Below are 18,567 nucleotides of genomic sequence, written 5' to 3'. Positions count from 1 at the left end.
CACACAACGACTAAACAGCGACGCTGCAGCGATCGGCATCGTTGTCTATATCGCTGCAGCGTCGCTTAATGTGACGGTACCTTAACTCTAGAAGGAGCAATCTACCCTACAGAGCTGTGAGTCTAATAATATTCACACCTTTCAACCCAACCCTGAGCATTTTCTTGTCATGTACAAGGATGCGGATCTGGACACATTTTTGAGGGGGGTTTGAAAAAGCCTGCAGACAGTACCTGTTGCCCAATAACAGCCCAGTAATGAAAATTTACAGAAAGAACAGATCATATAAACTTTTCAGTCACTGTAATATGACCACTAGTAGTTTATTTATTAATGTTGTCCCATAGTTTTCCATAGAGATGTCCATTATAAAACATTATCAGGTTATACATTTCTAAAAAAAAAAAACAAAGAAATAATGTTTCATAACAAACAAGTAAAGAAACCATTTAAACAGGATATTTTGGGAAAGAGCTATGTCTACATACACTTACAGATTACAGTATATAAAAAAGGAGAAGATGCAAGGCAATAAGGAAGTATGTTAGTGTTGCTGCTTCCACATGGGAGATTTTATTGGACCAGCGGTTGAACATGAATCTTAACCTGACATTCAATATATATAAGTTCTGCTATTTGAGGAAGGTTATAATGGTAAAAGCATGTAAAACAAGAAGAACAACACTTACAATAATGTAATTATTAAAAAAAAAATCCAATATTATCAGGCTTAACAGCAAACATAGACAAAAATATTAATAGTGTCTTATTAAGTTAGTATTTGAAAAGGAAATCAGTAGGTTGGGTTTCATTAAGAGCATTCTTTCATTAAAATAACCCTTTTTGTCTATCAGCTGTTCAATCCAGGTCTGTCTCCTCCAATATCAGCTGATATTTCATTTGGCCAGGACTTTTCATCCTCCAACATAGCACATTTTATTGATATTTAACGCTTACATAGCAATATAATCAGTATACATATTATTGTATCTGGTATAGTTTTCTGTCAATAATACGTTTTTCATTTTTTGCCAAAATAAAGGTTTTGCTTTAGGATTTTTGGGCCATTCCAAGATGGAACTCTTACAGATTTTCTTTCTGAGTCTCAGGTACTGAGAGTTTTGTAGAACAGGCTGTAAAAGCACAATGATAATTACATCCATATTCTCATCCATCAGTTTTTGCATAGCCAAATAAAAAGCTGTCCGGAACTTTCCACTTCTTACATATTTTTTTGTGAGAACAAACATTGTCTTTTTACTTTGGTTAATACTTTGAGCAATGTTGTCAATGACGGCCTTCCCTGGCTCCCAGTCTCTTTCTTCTAGGCAGAGAAGTATGTTCTTGCTCCCCTTCTCCTCGATCTCTTCACATAATTCATTATAAACCCAGTCTGTAACAGCTGAATCTGTCTCATCATATGTGATGAAAGCATCATACACGTTTTCTGGAGAGCAGGTTTTGGAAAGTTTGAGCCTTGCCTTGCACAAGTGAAATATATGCCACACATCCCAATAAAACAAATGTTTCATAATTGGTAATGCAGTTATTGGAATAATTAACAGTGAGGACATTAAAAAGAGTAGCATTTCTATCAAGTCCAGATTACAGGTATGCATGTCAAAATATACTATTCCCCTTTTCTTCCAGTTATTAGGTGTTGCACAAGTAACATCAGTGGCCAACCGCGGGATGGTGACATTATTTTTAATGATCCACTGCACAAGGTCAATGATTTCACAGGTACAATCAAACGGGTTGCCTTTCAGATTTAAAACCTTCAGAAAATTATCATTTCCAGACAAAAATATTGATTTATTAATGGACTGAATAAGATTGAAACCTAAATCGAGATGAGTAAGACTTATCGCTTTGACAAGAAAGCCTTCTGCTAGAGTTTGGATTGAGTTGTGATTGATTATAAGCGTTTGTAAGGAATTTGTGTAATTGTTTAAGTGTGCCATTATCATTGTTAGCTTATTATAACTTAGGTCAAGAAGCTTCAGGTTATTAAAATATCTCAAATTCCTCCAGCCAAAAAACTCTAAGCCATTATGGTGTAAATATAGCTCTGAAAGGTTTGCAGGTAGGCTAAGAAGGGCGTCATTAGGCATTACACGAAGTCTGTTGTAAGAAATGTCAAGCAATGATAGATTGGTAAATTGCTTAAAAATATCCAAGTAGCGTAAATCTCCCTGTTTCCATAAGACATCCAAGCGATTTCCTGCAAACCTCAATTCTTTCAAAGAATTGCTTTTAATTTCGCCCTCAGTCAAAGTAGAGATCTCGTTCCAGCTTAAGTTTAGAATGGTAAGCTTGTGAAGATTTTCAATGAAATGCAGATGATGAGTTACACCTTCTACAATAAAATAATGCCTGTTGTAACTCACATCCAAGACTTCCAACTGTTTTAATTCTGTAAAAGCATTGTAAGAAGCAAAATCTAGCTTATTGTATGACAAATCTAAATATGCTAGGTTTGGAAAATAAATAAATTCCGTTCCGTTTAAATCCTGGCCAATTCCATTTGAAGACAAATTTAAACAAACAATGTCTTTAAATGAAGTAAATTCTTCTGGGTCAATGAAGAAAATGCTATTTAAGCTTAAATCTAATGCTTTACCATATTCACTACACTGGGGTTTAACAAGTTTATATAATGGAGTAAGAAATTCTGGAACAATTCTGGTTTCATATCCTAAATTAAGAGACAAATGTGACTGTATTGGTTTTGACAGACTATTTGAAAATTTCTCCTGGGCATTGCTTCTGTTACTGGTTTCAGAAAACGGAGATATTCGATTCTCAGATAAATAAATGATTGATAGATTGGAGAGCTTGTTAAATACTTTAAAATAAACATTCCTAATGAAATTCACTCCAAAGTCTAGGATAATCAAGTTTTTTAGCTGTGTGAGTGGGGCAATGTTCTTAGCAGTAATATCTTTAAATACATAACCTCTTATATACAATTCTCTAAGAGATACTAATTTTGAAAAGTTCTCAGAAATGTTAATATTATTTGGATACGATCTGAAGTTGTAATTAAAGGATAAATCAAGTATTTCTAAAGAAGGTAAATAATGAAAGAATTGTCCTGTTGAAATTTCAGTCACTAAGTAATTTAATGCAAGGTCTAAGACTTTCAAATTGGTTGTGTTCTGAAACCATGTTTTTGAGATGGAGCTCAGAGATGTGCTACCTAAATGAAGCATGCTAAGGTTTACAAGATGTTGAAAAGCAAGCTCATGTATTTCAATAGAAGATTTTCCGGGGCATGGTTCACATGGATATGGAGCATTATAACATCGTGGGCAGTTCCCACTCAGAAAAAGAATTTCCAAGTTAACTAGATTTTTAAAGTCATCTTTGTTAATTACTTTTATCCTATTATTGCTTAAGTAAAGTTGCTTCAACGATGAAGGCAAATCTGGGGGCACACTGGTTAAATTGTTAAATGACAGATTAAGCACATTCAGTTCTGTCAGGTCCAAAAATGTTCCGTTTTTAATCTCCAACGCAGCAGTACACTTATTACCATAATAGCAGTTATGTCCCAAAAATAGTTTTCTCAGATGCCTAATGCTAGAGAAATTTGTCCTGTTGACTGAGAAAATGCTATTATACTGTAAACTCAACATTGTTGTACTGTCTGGCAATCCAGGAGGAATTTCACATAAGTAATTATGGTCTATGATTAACTGTTCCAGTTTTGTCAGGTTGGAAAATGTCCCCTCCCTTATTTCAAGGCCTCTTTTGCAGACATTTGGATTGTCAAGTCTTGACTTTGGATAGTGATTGAAGCTCATGTCTATTATTGTAAGATTCCGCCATTGTTGAAAAGATGATTTATCTATGATCTGGATTAGATTTTGTTTTAATAAAAGTTCAACAGAAGATGATGCATAGTCACTAGGTGATGGCACTGTTTTCAGACTACGTGCACTGCAGTCAAAGACAACACTGTTATTCTGTTCTGTAATGGAACATGGAATGGTCTTGTTGGTTACGGTTGCATTGGAGAATCCAAGGAAAAAAGACATTATCCCCAATATGAAGTATACATTTGACAGATGGGTTAACATTTTATCCTGAAAAAAAAACATTAATATATGTTAGACTAAGGTAGTAAAAATAGTTAAACATACAATGTTTAGATTACTTAAAACAGATAAATCAAAAATATGGAAAAAAATGAGCAAGATTATTTTTTACCACCTACATCCCAATGCAAAATCTATAACTATTGTCTCAATTTCTATTTGCTAGTTACAGCACTTTGAGCAGCACGGTGGCTCAGTGGTTAGCACTGCAGCCTTGCAGCGCTGGAGTCCTGGGTTCAAATCCCACCAAGGACAACATCTGCAAGGAGTTTATAAGTTCTCCCCGTGTTTGTGTGGATTTCCTCTAGGTACTCTGGTTTCCTCCCACATTCCAAAGATATACTGATTTGGAATTTAGATTGTGAGCCCCATCGTGGACAGCGATGATAATGTGTGCAAACTGTAAAGCGCTACGGAATATGTTAGCGCTATATAAAAAAAAAGATTAGTGCTTCTTTTAATCCATTCAGATAGGATGATAACTATGAATGACCGTCCCTATGAAAACAGGCTGCCATCATCTGAGTAATGAGCAAAATGCTTGTTTGACAGGAGAAGTGATTTTAAGTTTGCTTAAAAATATCGATCTTGGCAGTAAATTGTCCGGAATTACAGGACACATGGAGGATAACAATGGAAGTATATACACACAGAATGATTGCCAATCATTCTGTGTGTATGGAAAGTGATGTCAGCCTGTCAAGATTTGCTTTTGCCAGTTGACAAACATGTAGCTGATGGACAGTCAACATCGGTTAGTGTAAACCCACCCATAATAATTCTTATCATTTACAAAAAATGCATTCAAATGAGCCAACAATCAGCAAATGAGCACTCATTGGCTTGTTTACACATGTCGTCAATTACACGGTATAAAACGCTTTATGTAGGCTTAGAACTCAGTATTATCAGCAGCACAGTAACCTCCGTAAATCGAATATGTGCTGCCAGTGACATGATACTGTCGAGGAGTTCGATAACAGGTTGAAATCAGCACGCCTAATCGGATCATATGTTTTTTAGCACCAAGCACAAGAGATGAGAGAAATTATTGTAGTGAGATTGAATCCTATTCAAATTGTATAAAAATCCACATTTGCCAAAATCCAGATTTTATTGTAATTTGTTTCTACTCATATTTAGCATAGTCACAGCCAGCTGTACACAATTTTGCTGAACTGATAAGCGTCTTCAAAAGGTTAAAAATAAAAAATACTTATAATCACCTTACTTTTTAGCTCCTTAGCCCTTATGCTACTCACCATCCCCATCTACTCCTCTTCGCATCTACTCACTGTTGCTGCCAGCGCTCAAATCCTGGATCTGTACATGTGCACGCAAGATCACCACGTCATGATGAATTGCCCTTGGCCACATCAAAGCTGGAAGTTCTGGCCCAGAAGCATGGCATTTTGGCGCTGACGGAAGTGATAAGAAGATGCGATGATGTTGAGATGGATGGCAGTGAGAAGTGGTGGGATGGGAAAGTTGAACGTTAAGATGAGTATGAGAACTTTGATTCTTTTTTTTACATAATATGTTTATTATGCTCTGGAGTCTTCAGAAAACCAAGAGCACAGTAAGGAACATTCAAATCACAAAGAATAACTTTGATACCAATTACATTTCCTAGGAAAATCTGCTGCATCTGGCAAACTCACATTTTACCTTATCTGCTCATCCATGCTAACCACTGCAACATTTTATGTTTCCATGCTTGTAGAGTGGTTCCGTATGCTTTTATGTGGAGTTATAGAACTTCCACACAGCTCAAAATCAAGTCGCAGATTTTAATCTAACAGCATCTGTGGGATGTTCTGATCCATGAAAGTCCCACCTTATAAATTCCAGGAATTAAAAGATGTGCTGCTAAGTGTTAATGCTAGATACCAGAGGACACCTTTAGTGATGTTGTGGAGGTCTTCTATGTATCAATAAATTAAAGCTGTGAATAAATTAAAATGTGAATTATTTTATGGTTCAAAAAGACAAAAAATACTTACAATGAAATATGTCACTCAAATCCTTCACTGTACATAGAGAAAAGTCCAAAGAAAGGTGATAAAGCTCCTGTGTCCAGTGCTTGTGCTTTAGAATTCCACGTAAGAAGTTAGTCCTCAGTGAATGAACATTGGCTTTAGTCTTCCATTAGAAGTAATATGAGCTGTATTGTAGATGACACTCACATCTAGCAAGACTTTATAGCAGTGGCATTGTTGATTTAATCAGGAATAATCTGCCTTAGAAGCTGGGGAACAAATAAATATTATTATTATTATTGCTAAAGCCTTCATTAATCATATTAATTACATAAATTACAATAATATTTTTATGAGTAATTTTATTACACAAATGTCTCAGGACCCCTAAAACACCTTACAAAAGTGAAGATGAGACTTAAGGTCCACTTGCACTGCAGGATTATCATGAATTGAGCGTTCCTAAGAAGCATTATTTTATAATATCCATGTAGTCTAAGCACATTGCTGATTTCAAGACGAACAAGCAAAATTCTTGTTCACCAGGTAAAATGATCTAGTGAGTTGCAAAAATGATCATCGTTCTTGGCTGCTCATTGTCCTGTGTAAACAGGACTTGCGCTGCCGATAACCTATGCACACTGAACAATTTATTGCATATCACTCAGTACATATCTAAAGCATGGCCTGCCTATGTAAACAGGCAATTACTGACTGCCGATCAGCAAACAAGTTGTTTATTTGTAGTTGTATAGTGCCATCAATTGTCATTTATAACAAGCACATCTTTAGGTTAGTCGGGCACATTATTGCAGTCTCAAAATCCAATCATGATTAATGGTGATTTAAAAATAACACAAAGTTTTGAGATGAAAATTGATATATTTTGATTCAGTTTTGATAGCACATTTGTAAAAGCGATAACTGTCATGTGTGTTGTTACTTTCAATATGTCTTTGCAAAAACTAATCGTATATTTAAGACTTTAGAGTCTTAGTTAGAGATAACTGAATAAATATTTTACAAATTGACTTAGAGTCAAATTACTTGAAACTTGCAGTCCCCAGCTTATTAAAAAATGTGGATATATAAAAAAGAAAAAAACACACTGGCGCTCCCAGAGGGGATATCTACTAGAAAGCTGCAGGTGTTTTAGACAGTTACTGTGCTAAATCTGTCAAGAACCGCAGTAAAAAGATATAGATAAATAAAAACACCGCGCTAACTAGAAAAGGAGGATCAATAAATAAATAATAAGGCTATACCATCAGCAGGAAACAGTACTGCATAAAATGGGGATATTATCCCAGTAGTCAATAATGGGCAATAATATCTATATAAGGCAGTAAAAAAGAGCAAATGCTCACAAAACCAGCAGAGTAATCAATAATAATAATAAAGCATGTTGCAAAAAATGTTATTTATCTATATCTTATTAAAAAATGTGTTATTCCATTCAGACTGATGGAAATAAAATGCCCTGGACCATTTCACACATTGTTGAAGAATGAAGGATCACATGACTTCAGAAGCAGCCATGTGGGCTTCCCCATAATGCCTTTCAGCCATCACATCTATGGTCTAGCACAGACAATCAGGTGGGACAGTCACGGGCTCTTGAAAATATGTTGTCGGGGAAAGCAGGGGCCATTTTACAGCCTAGGGAGAGAAGGTCTGGGAGCACAGCTCTTTATTACAGATATGGATAGTAAGGCCTAATTTAAAGTGCAGTGTAATAATTCAAGGGTTAAAGAACTTAGAGAAAGGAACTAGTAGTCTCAGTCCCTAAATAACAGTAATGGAATACTAATGCTAGGGATGTGCTGTACCTGCAGAGTCAATGTGAATGGGAGTTGATTAATGCATGATACGCTTCAGTGCAGCACCTTAATAACACCATTTTTATTTCAATCTTTGTGCACTACAAAGAAAAGATTAAAGGGAATCTGTCACCTCATTTTTCATATATAAGCTTCGGCCACCGCCATCAGGGGCTTTTCTACAGCATTCTATGATGCTGTAGATAAGCCCCCGATGTAACCTGAAAGATAAGAAAAGCAAGTTGGATTATACTCACCTGGGGGGGCGGTCCGGTGAGGTCCGGGTTCAAGGTGCATCCCAGGTCCTTGTCCGGCGCCTCTCATCTTCATACTATGATGCCCTCTTCCTTGCTTCTGTCGCGGCTCCTGCGCAGGCATACTTTATCTGCCCTGTTGATTTCAGAGCAAATTACCGCAGTGCACAGGCACCGGGAAAGGTCCAAGAAGCCCAGCGCCTGCGCACTGCAGGACTTTACATTGCCCTCAACAGGGAGGATAAAATACGCCTGCACAGGAGCCATGACAGAGGCAAGGTAGAGGACGTCATCCCATGAAGATGGGAGGCGCCAGACCCGGATCGCGTCGCCCATCGGACCGGACCGCACCGGACCGCCCCCCAGGAGAGTATATTCTAACTTGTTTTTCTTATCTTTCAGGTTACATCGGGGGCTTCTCTACAGCATTATAAAATGCTGTAAATAATCCCCTGATGGTGGTGGCCGAAGCTTATATATGAAAAATGAGGTGACAGATTCCCGTTATGTCACTCAGTCATAATTTTGTAACTGAAGAAAATAACTTTATCGTAGCTGTAGAAAAAGACATGGACCACACATGCAAATATCATACATTGATCTAATGCCACCAGGCAAAAATTAAAAAACTGAACATGAGATTTTTAGTTTACCATTCTGAACAGTCTGAATAAAGTCCACTACCACATCATGGTGAACCTCTTCGTGGATTCCTAGCCTACAAAATATGGCACAGTATGACAACTTCTGCCAGAATATCAGCACACGAGCAGGGGGAGCGACCTGGTGCCGAACAGAAATCATGCTATGTGGCAAAGCACCTATGACTCGGTGTCACACCACCCCACAGGCATCCTACCACTGCAGCAATAGCCTCCACACAACTGTTTTGAAGACTTGTAATCCAATATTACACCCATACACGCCACCTGAATACAGTTTTGCCTGCTTTTGAGACATGAACCTACAAAGCTGGGGGCGGGTGTGTTCTAATGTTAAACAATATTTGAACAAGGCAAAAAAAAGAGAAAAATAAAGGCAAATTGGACATAATTTCACACAAAACCCCCAAAATAGGATGAGAAAATTGTTTGCACCTTTCCAAAATTGTGGGTAAACTTTGTTTCAAGAATGTGATGCTTATTCAAGCTCACCTATAGCAAACCACAGGTTTTGGCAATATGAAAATCACTCCTGAAACCAAAAAAATGGGAGAACTTTACTCAATCTTTGCATAGAGAGTTGAGGGTTTAATATTTAATCTGTTATATTTTTATATCTCAGTGCTGAAGGCTGATCACCTTCGGTCTGTTATTTTATATTTGATGATTTGGGGGACTTACTATGAACAGCCACTTTTACCTAGGAGATATTTGACACTCTCTCCATCCTGTTATTGCTACCACCATCATACCGGTCGTACATCTTTAGGTGTTTATTCATTAATGTAGCAGGTGTGTGCATGTTCTCATAGATATACTTCCCTCAAGTGCTGCGAGCTGGGCCAGATATAAAGTTGATTTTTTTGACTATATACTGATCTATTGTTCCGATAAGCCAGCTAGATTATACATGACTTCATTGCAAATTCAATAGTGTATCTTTAGCAACTATACCATTAGCAACATTTGATACTTAATCATGCCTATTACGCTACATGTCAAGGGGGAGGCTCCTTATTAGGAACCTTTTGATGTCTTATTCTGTTTTTAAATAATTTTAAAGTGTGGTGTGCTGCTTTGTGTTTTTCTTGGCTGACAAAATAAAGGATTTAAAAGTGATTTACATACTATTTATTTGGTGGTCCCCATTATATATAGTGTGACGCCTTTTTCTTGTTCATGTTGAAGCTACCATAGGTCACACTTTGGGTTGATCCCTTCATTATTGTTATTTTGTTTGATGGTGCCCTCCATTTTTCCATTATACAGGAGGAACAGGAGGAGCACTGCCAGAGCCCTGCAAAATGATCTCCAGCAGGCCACAAATGTACATGTGTCTGCACAAACAGTTAGAAACTGACATGGGGGTTGTGCTCACAGCCCAACACCGTGCAGGACGTTTGCCATTTGCCACAGAACACCAGGATTGGCAAATTTGCCACTGGCACCCTGTGCTATTCACAGATGAAAGGAGGTTCACACTGAGCACATGCGACAGACGTGACAGTCTAGAGATGTCATGGAGAGTGATCTGCTGCCTGCAACGTCCTTTAGCATGACCAATTTGGCAGTGGGTAAGTAATGGTGTGGGGTGGCATTTCTTCGGAGGGCTGCATGGCCTCCAGGTGCTCGCAAGAGGTAGCCTGACTGCCATTAGGTACCGAGATGAGATCCTAAGATGCCTTGTGAGACCATATGCTGGTGCAGTTGGCCCAGACCTTATGTGGCTGGCGTGTGTCAGCTGCTCCTGCAAGATGAAGACATTGAAGCTATGGACTGGCCCACTTGTTCCCCAGACCTGAATCCGATTGAACACATCTGGGACATCATGTCTAGTACCATCCACCAAAGTCACGTCTCCTCAGGAGCATACCCAGGTGTTGTAGGGAGATCATACAGGCACGTGGAGGCCACACATACTACTGAGCATAATTTCCTTGTCTTGAGGCATTTCTACTGAAGTTGGATAAGCCTGTAACTTCATTTTCCACTTTGATTTTGAGCATCATTTCAACTCCAGACCTCCGTGGGATATTAGTTGTGATTTACGTTGATCATTTTTAGGTTTTATTGTTCTCAACACATTCCACTATGTAATGAATAAAGATTTACAACTGCAATATTTATTTCAGTGATATGTAGGATGTGGGATTTTAGTGTTCCCTTTATTTTTTTGAGCAGTGTATTTTGGACCCTACAAGTAATCTGCAGTCTGTTGCCACATTTGTAATCTGTGTACCTGCCTTCTGGCATTTGTTGTTGTGATGTCTTATTGGGCAAGGAGGAATTAATTTGCTTATCCAAAAAGTTTTAAAAACATATTACACCAATTCAAGACATTTAACTGTGCAGGTCTGCTTTGGAACATCTATTTAAAGGTAATCTGTCTTCCCCTGGGTTGCTTTTAAACTATTACTATGGGCATACAGGTACAAAAATGGTTAAAATAGTCTTACCTGTATGCGTCATTGCTGCAATCTAGTTGTTGAGAAACAGAGTTTTAATCTTTTAAGTTAATGATTTAACTTACGGTATATGCTGTATGGCACCGCACACCCCTAAGCCTGGAAGGAATCTCTGCCTCCTGTATTCATCATAATACCACCCCCTTGCCATACACATCACACTGCCATGTGATGTGCAGCTGTGGCATCATAGTCTCGCGCCTGTGCTCTGCACTCGTGCTATTATCCGTACCTTATCCACTCTTCTATGGGCAGTGTCTTCATTCTTCTTTTGCGCAGGCCCCTCCATTACCTCTGGCAAGAGTATTAGTTTAAAGGAAAGGAATATATGTCACATCATTCGACTCAATCACAGCAGCATGAGGTTACCTCTTACAACGACACCATCAACTTGACTGTTCTAAACAATCCATCTCTTCTGCTGCTATAACACTTAAAGGGAACCTGTCACCCCCCCCAGGTGTTTGTAACTAAAAGAGCCACCTTGAACAGCACTAATGCTGCATTCTGACAGGGTGGCTCTTTTAGTTCTTGTTCCTGCCACTGCTGAAAGAATCGTTTATCAAATTTGTCCCTCATATCTTGAAATCGCCACGGGGCAGGTCTTTCCCCCCTAACACAGACGCACCACAGCCGTCACTCAGGGCCTCTGCACGCCGGGCGCCGCCTCTTCTTTCTTCATTAGCGTCCCCGTGCCTGCGCTGTAAGTTCGAAGGGCAGCGCAATGGCGCATGCCCGAAAAAAAAAACGCAGTTGCACTGCCCTTCGAACTTACAGCACAAGCGCCGGGGATGCTAAAGAAGGAAGAAAAGGCGGCGCCTGAGGGACAAATTTAATAAACGATTCTTTCAGCAGTGGCAGGAACAAGAACTAAAAGAGCCACCGTGTCAGAATGCAACATTAGTGCTGCACAAGGTGGCTCTTTTAGCTACAAACGCCGGGGAGGGGGAGGTTGTGACAGGCTCCCTTTAAAGTGGTATACTCATCTCCAAAATCCTATCCTAACATGTAGCAGGTATAATAATAATAATAATAATAATAATAATAATAATAGCAAATGCCTACAAATACCTCCAAAAAGAAATGTAGTATATTTCTTCTGATTCGCTTTGTTTCTTACCACACAGTCTAAAGTCATACTGATAGGGAGTCCCAATGATGACAGTGATTTATGATAATGCGTGTAAAGCACTGCAGAATATGTTGCAGATGCCAAGAAGTCAACTATCACATGTCAGTATTTCATTAATTTTTTACCTCAGCATTTGTAAGCCAAAACCTGGAGTGGATAAAAATTTCAGAAATGGTGGCGTGTTTCTATTATACTTTACTCTGACTGTTCCTCTCCTGGTTTTGGCTTAAAAATACAGAGTTAAAAACTCATAAAATACTCAACCATCAGCATGAATGTTCTAAACAATCCATCTCCTCTGCTCCTATATCACTATAACTATAACACAAGCACTTGGTCTAAATAAAAATATTTTTCTAATAACATACACCCTTTAACTTCTTCAAGACCGGACAATTTTTTGTGCCTTCGTTTTTTTCCTCCTCTCCTTTCAATAACTTTTTATTTTTATGTCAGTGAAATGTAACCATATGAGGGTTCTTTATGGAATAAGTTGTAGGCTTGCATAACACCATTCCATCAATGAAGCTGTGTGAGGTCTACATATTTGAATGATGAGTTGTTGTTATCATATATACCATTTTAGGGAACATATAACATTATAATTGATTTTATCTTATTTTTTTATAAAGTGTGGTGACCAAAAACACAGGTTGATATATTTGTACAGGTAAATCAATTTTATATTTTCATATCCTGGACTTTTATAGACCCACTGAGCTCAAACATGCTGACTTTTTTTAAATTCTTTATTTTTAATAGGGTAAAGGTAGGTGATGATATTTTTTTTATATTTTTTGAAACTTTTTTAATGTTTACTTTATATTTTAGTCACCTTAAGTGACTTAACCCTTTCCCATTGCAGCCAATTTCTGTGTTTTCATTTTGTCCTTTTTCAACGCAGAATTGGTTGGAATTGAGATTGGACACCATGTCACGTTTGCAGAGCCCCTGAAGTGCCTAATCAGTAGAAACCCCCCACAAGTGATGCCATTTTGGAAACTAGACCTCCAAAGAAACTTATCTAGATGTGTGGTGAGCACTTTGAACCCACAAGTGCTTCAAAGAAGTTTATAACGTAGAGCCGTGAAAAGAAAAAATCATATTTTTTCCACAAAAATTATCTTTTTGCCCCCAAATTTTCCCAAGGGTAACAGGAGAAATTAGACATCAAAGTTGTTGTGCAATTTGTCCTGAGTACGCTGATACCCCATATGTGAAGGTAAATCATTGTTTGGGTGCACGGCAGAGCTCGGAAGGCAAGGAGCACCGTTTGACTTTTTAATCTCAAAATTGTGAGAGCGGATGCAATGTTGGGTTTGGAGATGTGCCTAAACAGCAGAAACCCCCCACAACTGACCCCATTTTGGAAACTACACCCCTCAAAGATTTTATCTAGGGGTATTTTGAGCAATGTGAACCCACAAGTACGACACAGAATTTGATAACATTAGGTCATCATATTGACAAAGTTAATTTTTTTCACCAAAATCTTGTTTTAGACCGGAATTTCTCACTTTTGTTAAAGATTACACCAAAAATAGGACCCCACAATTTGTTATCCACTTTCTTATGAGCATGGCGATATCTCATGTGTAGTCAAAAAGTTCTGTTTGGACAAACGGCAGGGCTCGGACAGAAAGGGGCACAATGTCACAATTTTGGCTTTATTTGAATTAGATTGTTATAATTGCAGAGTCTATGAGGTTCAAAGGTTTATGGCGGATTTACCGCGGTTTTTCTGCGCATTTCACTGCGGTTTTACAACTGCGATTTTCTATTGGAGCAGGTGTAAAACCACTGCGGAATCCGCAGAAATAAGTGACATGCTGCGGAATGTAAACCGCTGCATTTCCGTGCAGTTTTTCTGCAGCATGTGAACAGCGATTTTTGTTTCCCATAGGTTTACATTGAACTGTAAACTCATGGGAAACTGCTGCGGATCCGCAGCGTGTGCACATACCTTTAGAATTAGGCTATGTGCACACGGTGCGGATTTGGCTGCGGATCCGCAGCGGATTGGCCGCTGCGGATTCGCAGCAGTGTTCCATCAGGTTTACAGTTCCATGTAAACCTATGGAAAACCAAATCCGCTGTGCCCATGGTGCGGAAAATACCGCGCGGAAATGCTGTCAATTCTTTGTGCGGATTCCGCAGCGTTTTACACCTGTTCCTCAATAGGAATCCGCAGGTGAAATCCGCACAAAAAACACTGGAAATCCGTGGTAAATCCGCAGGAAAAACGCAGTGCCTTTTACCCGCGGATTTTTCAAAAATGGTGCTGAAAAATCTCACACGAATCCGCAACGTGGGCACATGGCCTTAAGGTTAGGCAGGGCCGGCTTCAGGTTTTTGAGGGCCCCGGGCGAAAGAGTCTCAGTGGGCCCCCCCCCTTTAACACATACCACGATTCATGATGCCCAGATATAGCAGAGAAATATAGGTTTAGTCCAATGCCATAATTCACTTCTTACATGAGTTATAGCTATTGTAAATTCTGCAGTGTATATATACAGGACAGGAGGAGTGGTACTGTGCGGTGTATATATACAGGGGAGAGGTACTGTGCGGAGTATATACAGGTCCTTCTCAAAAAATTAGCATATAGTGTTAAATTTCATTATTTACCATAATGTAATGATTACAATTAAACTTTCATATATTATAGATTCATTATCCACCAACTGAAATTTGTCAGGTCTTTTATTGTTTTAATACTGATGATTTTGGCATACAACTCCTGATAACCCAAAAAACCTGTCTCAATAAATTAGCATATTTCACCCATCCAATCAAATAAAAGTGTTTTTTAATAACAAACAAAAAAACCAACAAATAATAATGTTCAGTTATGCACTCAATACTTGGTCGGGAATCCTTTGGCAGAAATGACTGCTTCAATGCGGCGTGGCATGGAGGCAATCAGCCTGTGACACTGCTGAGATGTTATGGAGGCCCAGGATGCTTCAATAGCGGCCTTAAGCTCATCCAGAGTGTTGGGTCTTGCGTCTCTCAACTTTCTCTTCACAATATCCCACAGATTCTCTATGGGGTTCAGGTCAGGAGAGTTGGCAGGCCAATTGAGCACAGTAATACCATGGTCAGTAAACCATTTACCAGTGGTTTTGGCACTGTGAGCAGGTGCCAGGTCGTGCTGAAAAATGAAATCTTCATCTCCATAAAGCATTTCAGCCGATGGAAGCATGAAGTGCTCCAAAATCTCCTGATAGCTAGCTGCATTGACCCTGCCCTTGATGAAACACAGTGGACCAACACCAGCAGCTGACATGGCACCCCACACCATCACTGACTGTGGGTACTTGACACTGGACTTCAGGCATTTTGGCATTTCCTTCTCCCCAGTCTTCCTCCAGACTCTGGCACCTTGATTTCCGAATGACATGCAAAATTTGCTTTCATCAGAAAAAAGTACTTGGGACCACTTAGCAACAGTCCAGTGCTGCTTCTCTGTAGCCCAGGTCAGGCGCCTCTGCCGCTGTTTATGGTTCAAAAGTGGCTTTACCTGGGGAATGCGGCACCTGTAGCCCATTTCCTGCACACGCCTGTGCACGGTGGCTCTGGATGTTTCCACACCAGACTCAGTCCACTGCTTCCTCAGGTTCCCCAAGGTCTGGAATCGGTCCTTCTCCACAATCTTCCTCAGGGTCCGGTCTCCTCTTCTCGTTGTACAGCGTTTTCTGCCACATTGTTTCCTTCCAACAGACTTACCATTGAGGTGCCTTGATACAGCACTCTGGGAACAGCCTATTTGTTGAGAAATTTCTTTCTGGGTCTTACCCTCTTGCTTGAGGGTGTCAATGATGGCCTTCTTGACATCTGTCAGGTCGCTAGTCTTAAGGTACCTTCACACATAACGATATCGTTAACGATATCGTTGCTATTTGTGACGTAGCAACGATATCGTTAATGAAATCGTTCTGTGTGACAGCGACCAACGATCAGGCCCCTGCTGGGAGATCGTTGGTCGCTGAATAAAGTCCAGAACTTTATTTCGTCGCTGGACTCCCTGGAGACATCGCTGGATCGGCGTGTGTGACACCGATCCAGCGATGTCTTCACTGGTAACCAGGGTAAACATCGGGTAACTAAGCGCAGGGCCGCGCTTAGTAACCCGATGTTTACCCTGGTTACCATGCTAAAAGTAAAAAAAACAAACACTACATACTTACCTACCGCTGTCTGTCCTCCAGCGCTGCGCTCTGCTCTCCTCCTGCACTGGCTGTGAGCCGGAAAGCAGAGCGGTGACGTCACCGCTCTGCTTTCCGGCTCACAGACAGTACAGGAGGAGAGCAGAGAAGCAGAGCGCAGCGCTGGAGGACAGACAGCGGTAGGTAAGTATGTAGTGTTTTTTTTTTTTTACTTTTAGCATGGTATCCAGGGTAAACATCGGGTTACTAAGCGCGGCCCTGCGCTTAGTTACCCGATGTTTACCCTGGTTACCGGCATCGTTAGTCGCTGGAGAGCGGTCTGTGTGACAGCTCTCCAGCGACCAAACAGCGACGCTGCAGCGATCCGGATCGTTGTCGGTATCGCTGCAGCGTCGCTTAATGTGAAGGGGCCTTTACCCATGATGGGGGTTTTGAGTAATGAACCAGGCAGGGAGTTTATAAAAGCCTCAGGTATCTTTTGCATGTGTTTAGAGTTAATTAGTTGATTCAGAAGATTAGGGTAATAGGTCGTTTAGAGAACCTTTTCTTGATATGCTAATTTATTGAGACAGGTTTTTTGGGTTATCAGGAGTTGTATGCCAAAATCATCAGTATTAAAACAATAAAAGACCTGACAAATTTCAGTTGGTGGATAATGAATCTATAATATATGAAAGTTTAATTGTAATCATTACATTATGGTAAATAATGAAATTTAACACTATATGCTAATTTTTTGAGAAGGACCTGTATAGAGGGGAGTGGTACTGTGCAGTGTATATATACAGGGGAGAGGTACTGTGCGGTGTATATATACAGGACAGGAGGAGTGGTACTGTGCGGAGTATATATAGAGGGGAGTGGTACTGTGCAGTGTATATATACAGGACAGGAGGAGTGGTACCGTGCGGTGTATATATACAGGACAGGAGGAGTGGTACTGTGCGGAGTATATATAGAGGGGAGTGGTACTGTGCAGTGTATATATACAGGGGAGAGGTACTGTGCAGTGTATATATACAGGGGAGAGGTACTGTGCGGTGTATATATACAGGGGAGAGGTACTGTGCGGTGTATATATAGAGGGGAGTGGTACTGTGCAGTGTATATATACAGGGGAGAGGTACTGTGCGGTGTATATACACAGGGGAGAGGTACTGTGCAGTGTATATATACAGGGGAGAGGTACTGTGCAGTGTATATATACAGGGGAGAGGTACTGTGCAGTGTATATATACAGGGGAGAGGTACTGTGCAGTGTATATATACAGGGGAGAGGTACTGTGCAGTGTATATATACAGGGGAGAGGTACTGTGCGGTGTATATATACAGGGGAGAGGTACTGTGCGGTGTATATATACAGGGGAGAGGTACTGTGCAGTGTATATATACAGGGGAGAGGTACTGTGCAGTGTATATATACAGGGGAGAGGTACTGTGCGGTGTATATAAACAGGGGAGAGGTACTGTGCAGTGTATATATATACAGGGGAGAGGTACTGTGCGGTGTATATATACAGGGGAGAGGTACTGTGCAGTGTATATATACAGGGCAGTGGTACTGTGCAGTGTATATATACAGGGGAGTGATGATACTGTGCAGTGTATATATACAGGGGAGAGGTACTGTGCAGTATATATATACAGGGGAGAGGTACTGTGCGGTGTATATACTTCAACAGCCGCCCAGCCCAGGCCCCCAGCACCTGTCCTGTATATATATTATATACACTGTATCTATACAGGCTGTGCTGGGGGCCTGGGCTGGGCGGCTGCTGTAGTATATATATATATATGTCAGCTGCAGCCGCCCAGCCCATGGCCGCCCCCCCAGGTCACCCAGACTGTCAGAATATACAGCGATATAGCATGGCACTCACTCAGGTGCCGGTAGCAGCTCCTCCAGTCCGGAATCTGCCTGTGCCTGATTAGTTCAGCACTGCACACAGCCAGGAGAGCAGAGCAGGAGAACTCTCCGCCCA

At 40.1% G+C, this 18,567-nt stretch overlaps 1 protein-coding gene across 1 annotated transcript in view; it reads right to left on the bottom strand.

Annotated features, from left to right (window-relative positions):
- Window positions 1-304: 304 nt before the first annotated feature.
- LOC138670395 (toll-like receptor 8) overlaps window positions 305-18,567 on the bottom strand; it is a 54,350-nt gene continuing 36,087 nt past the window's right edge. The window contains exons 2-3 of the mRNA XM_069757669.1: window positions 6,107-6,351; window positions 305-4,091 (exon numbers count right to left, since the gene is read on the bottom strand). Of these exons, the coding sequence (XP_069613770.1) occupies window positions 954-4,085 (3,132 nt within the window). The 5' untranslated portion in view covers window positions 4,086-4,091; window positions 6,107-6,351 and the 3' untranslated portion in view covers window positions 305-953. The remainder of the gene's footprint in view (window positions 4,092-6,106; window positions 6,352-18,567) is intronic.

This window comes from Ranitomeya imitator, chromosome 3, assembly GCF_032444005.1.
Source record: "Ranitomeya imitator isolate aRanImi1 chromosome 3, aRanImi1.pri, whole genome shotgun sequence".
Lineage (NCBI taxonomy): Eukaryota > Metazoa > Chordata > Amphibia > Anura > Dendrobatidae > Ranitomeya > Ranitomeya imitator.
The sequence above is the reverse complement of the archived record's forward strand: the minus strand, read 5'-3'. Positions and strand labels throughout refer to the sequence as shown.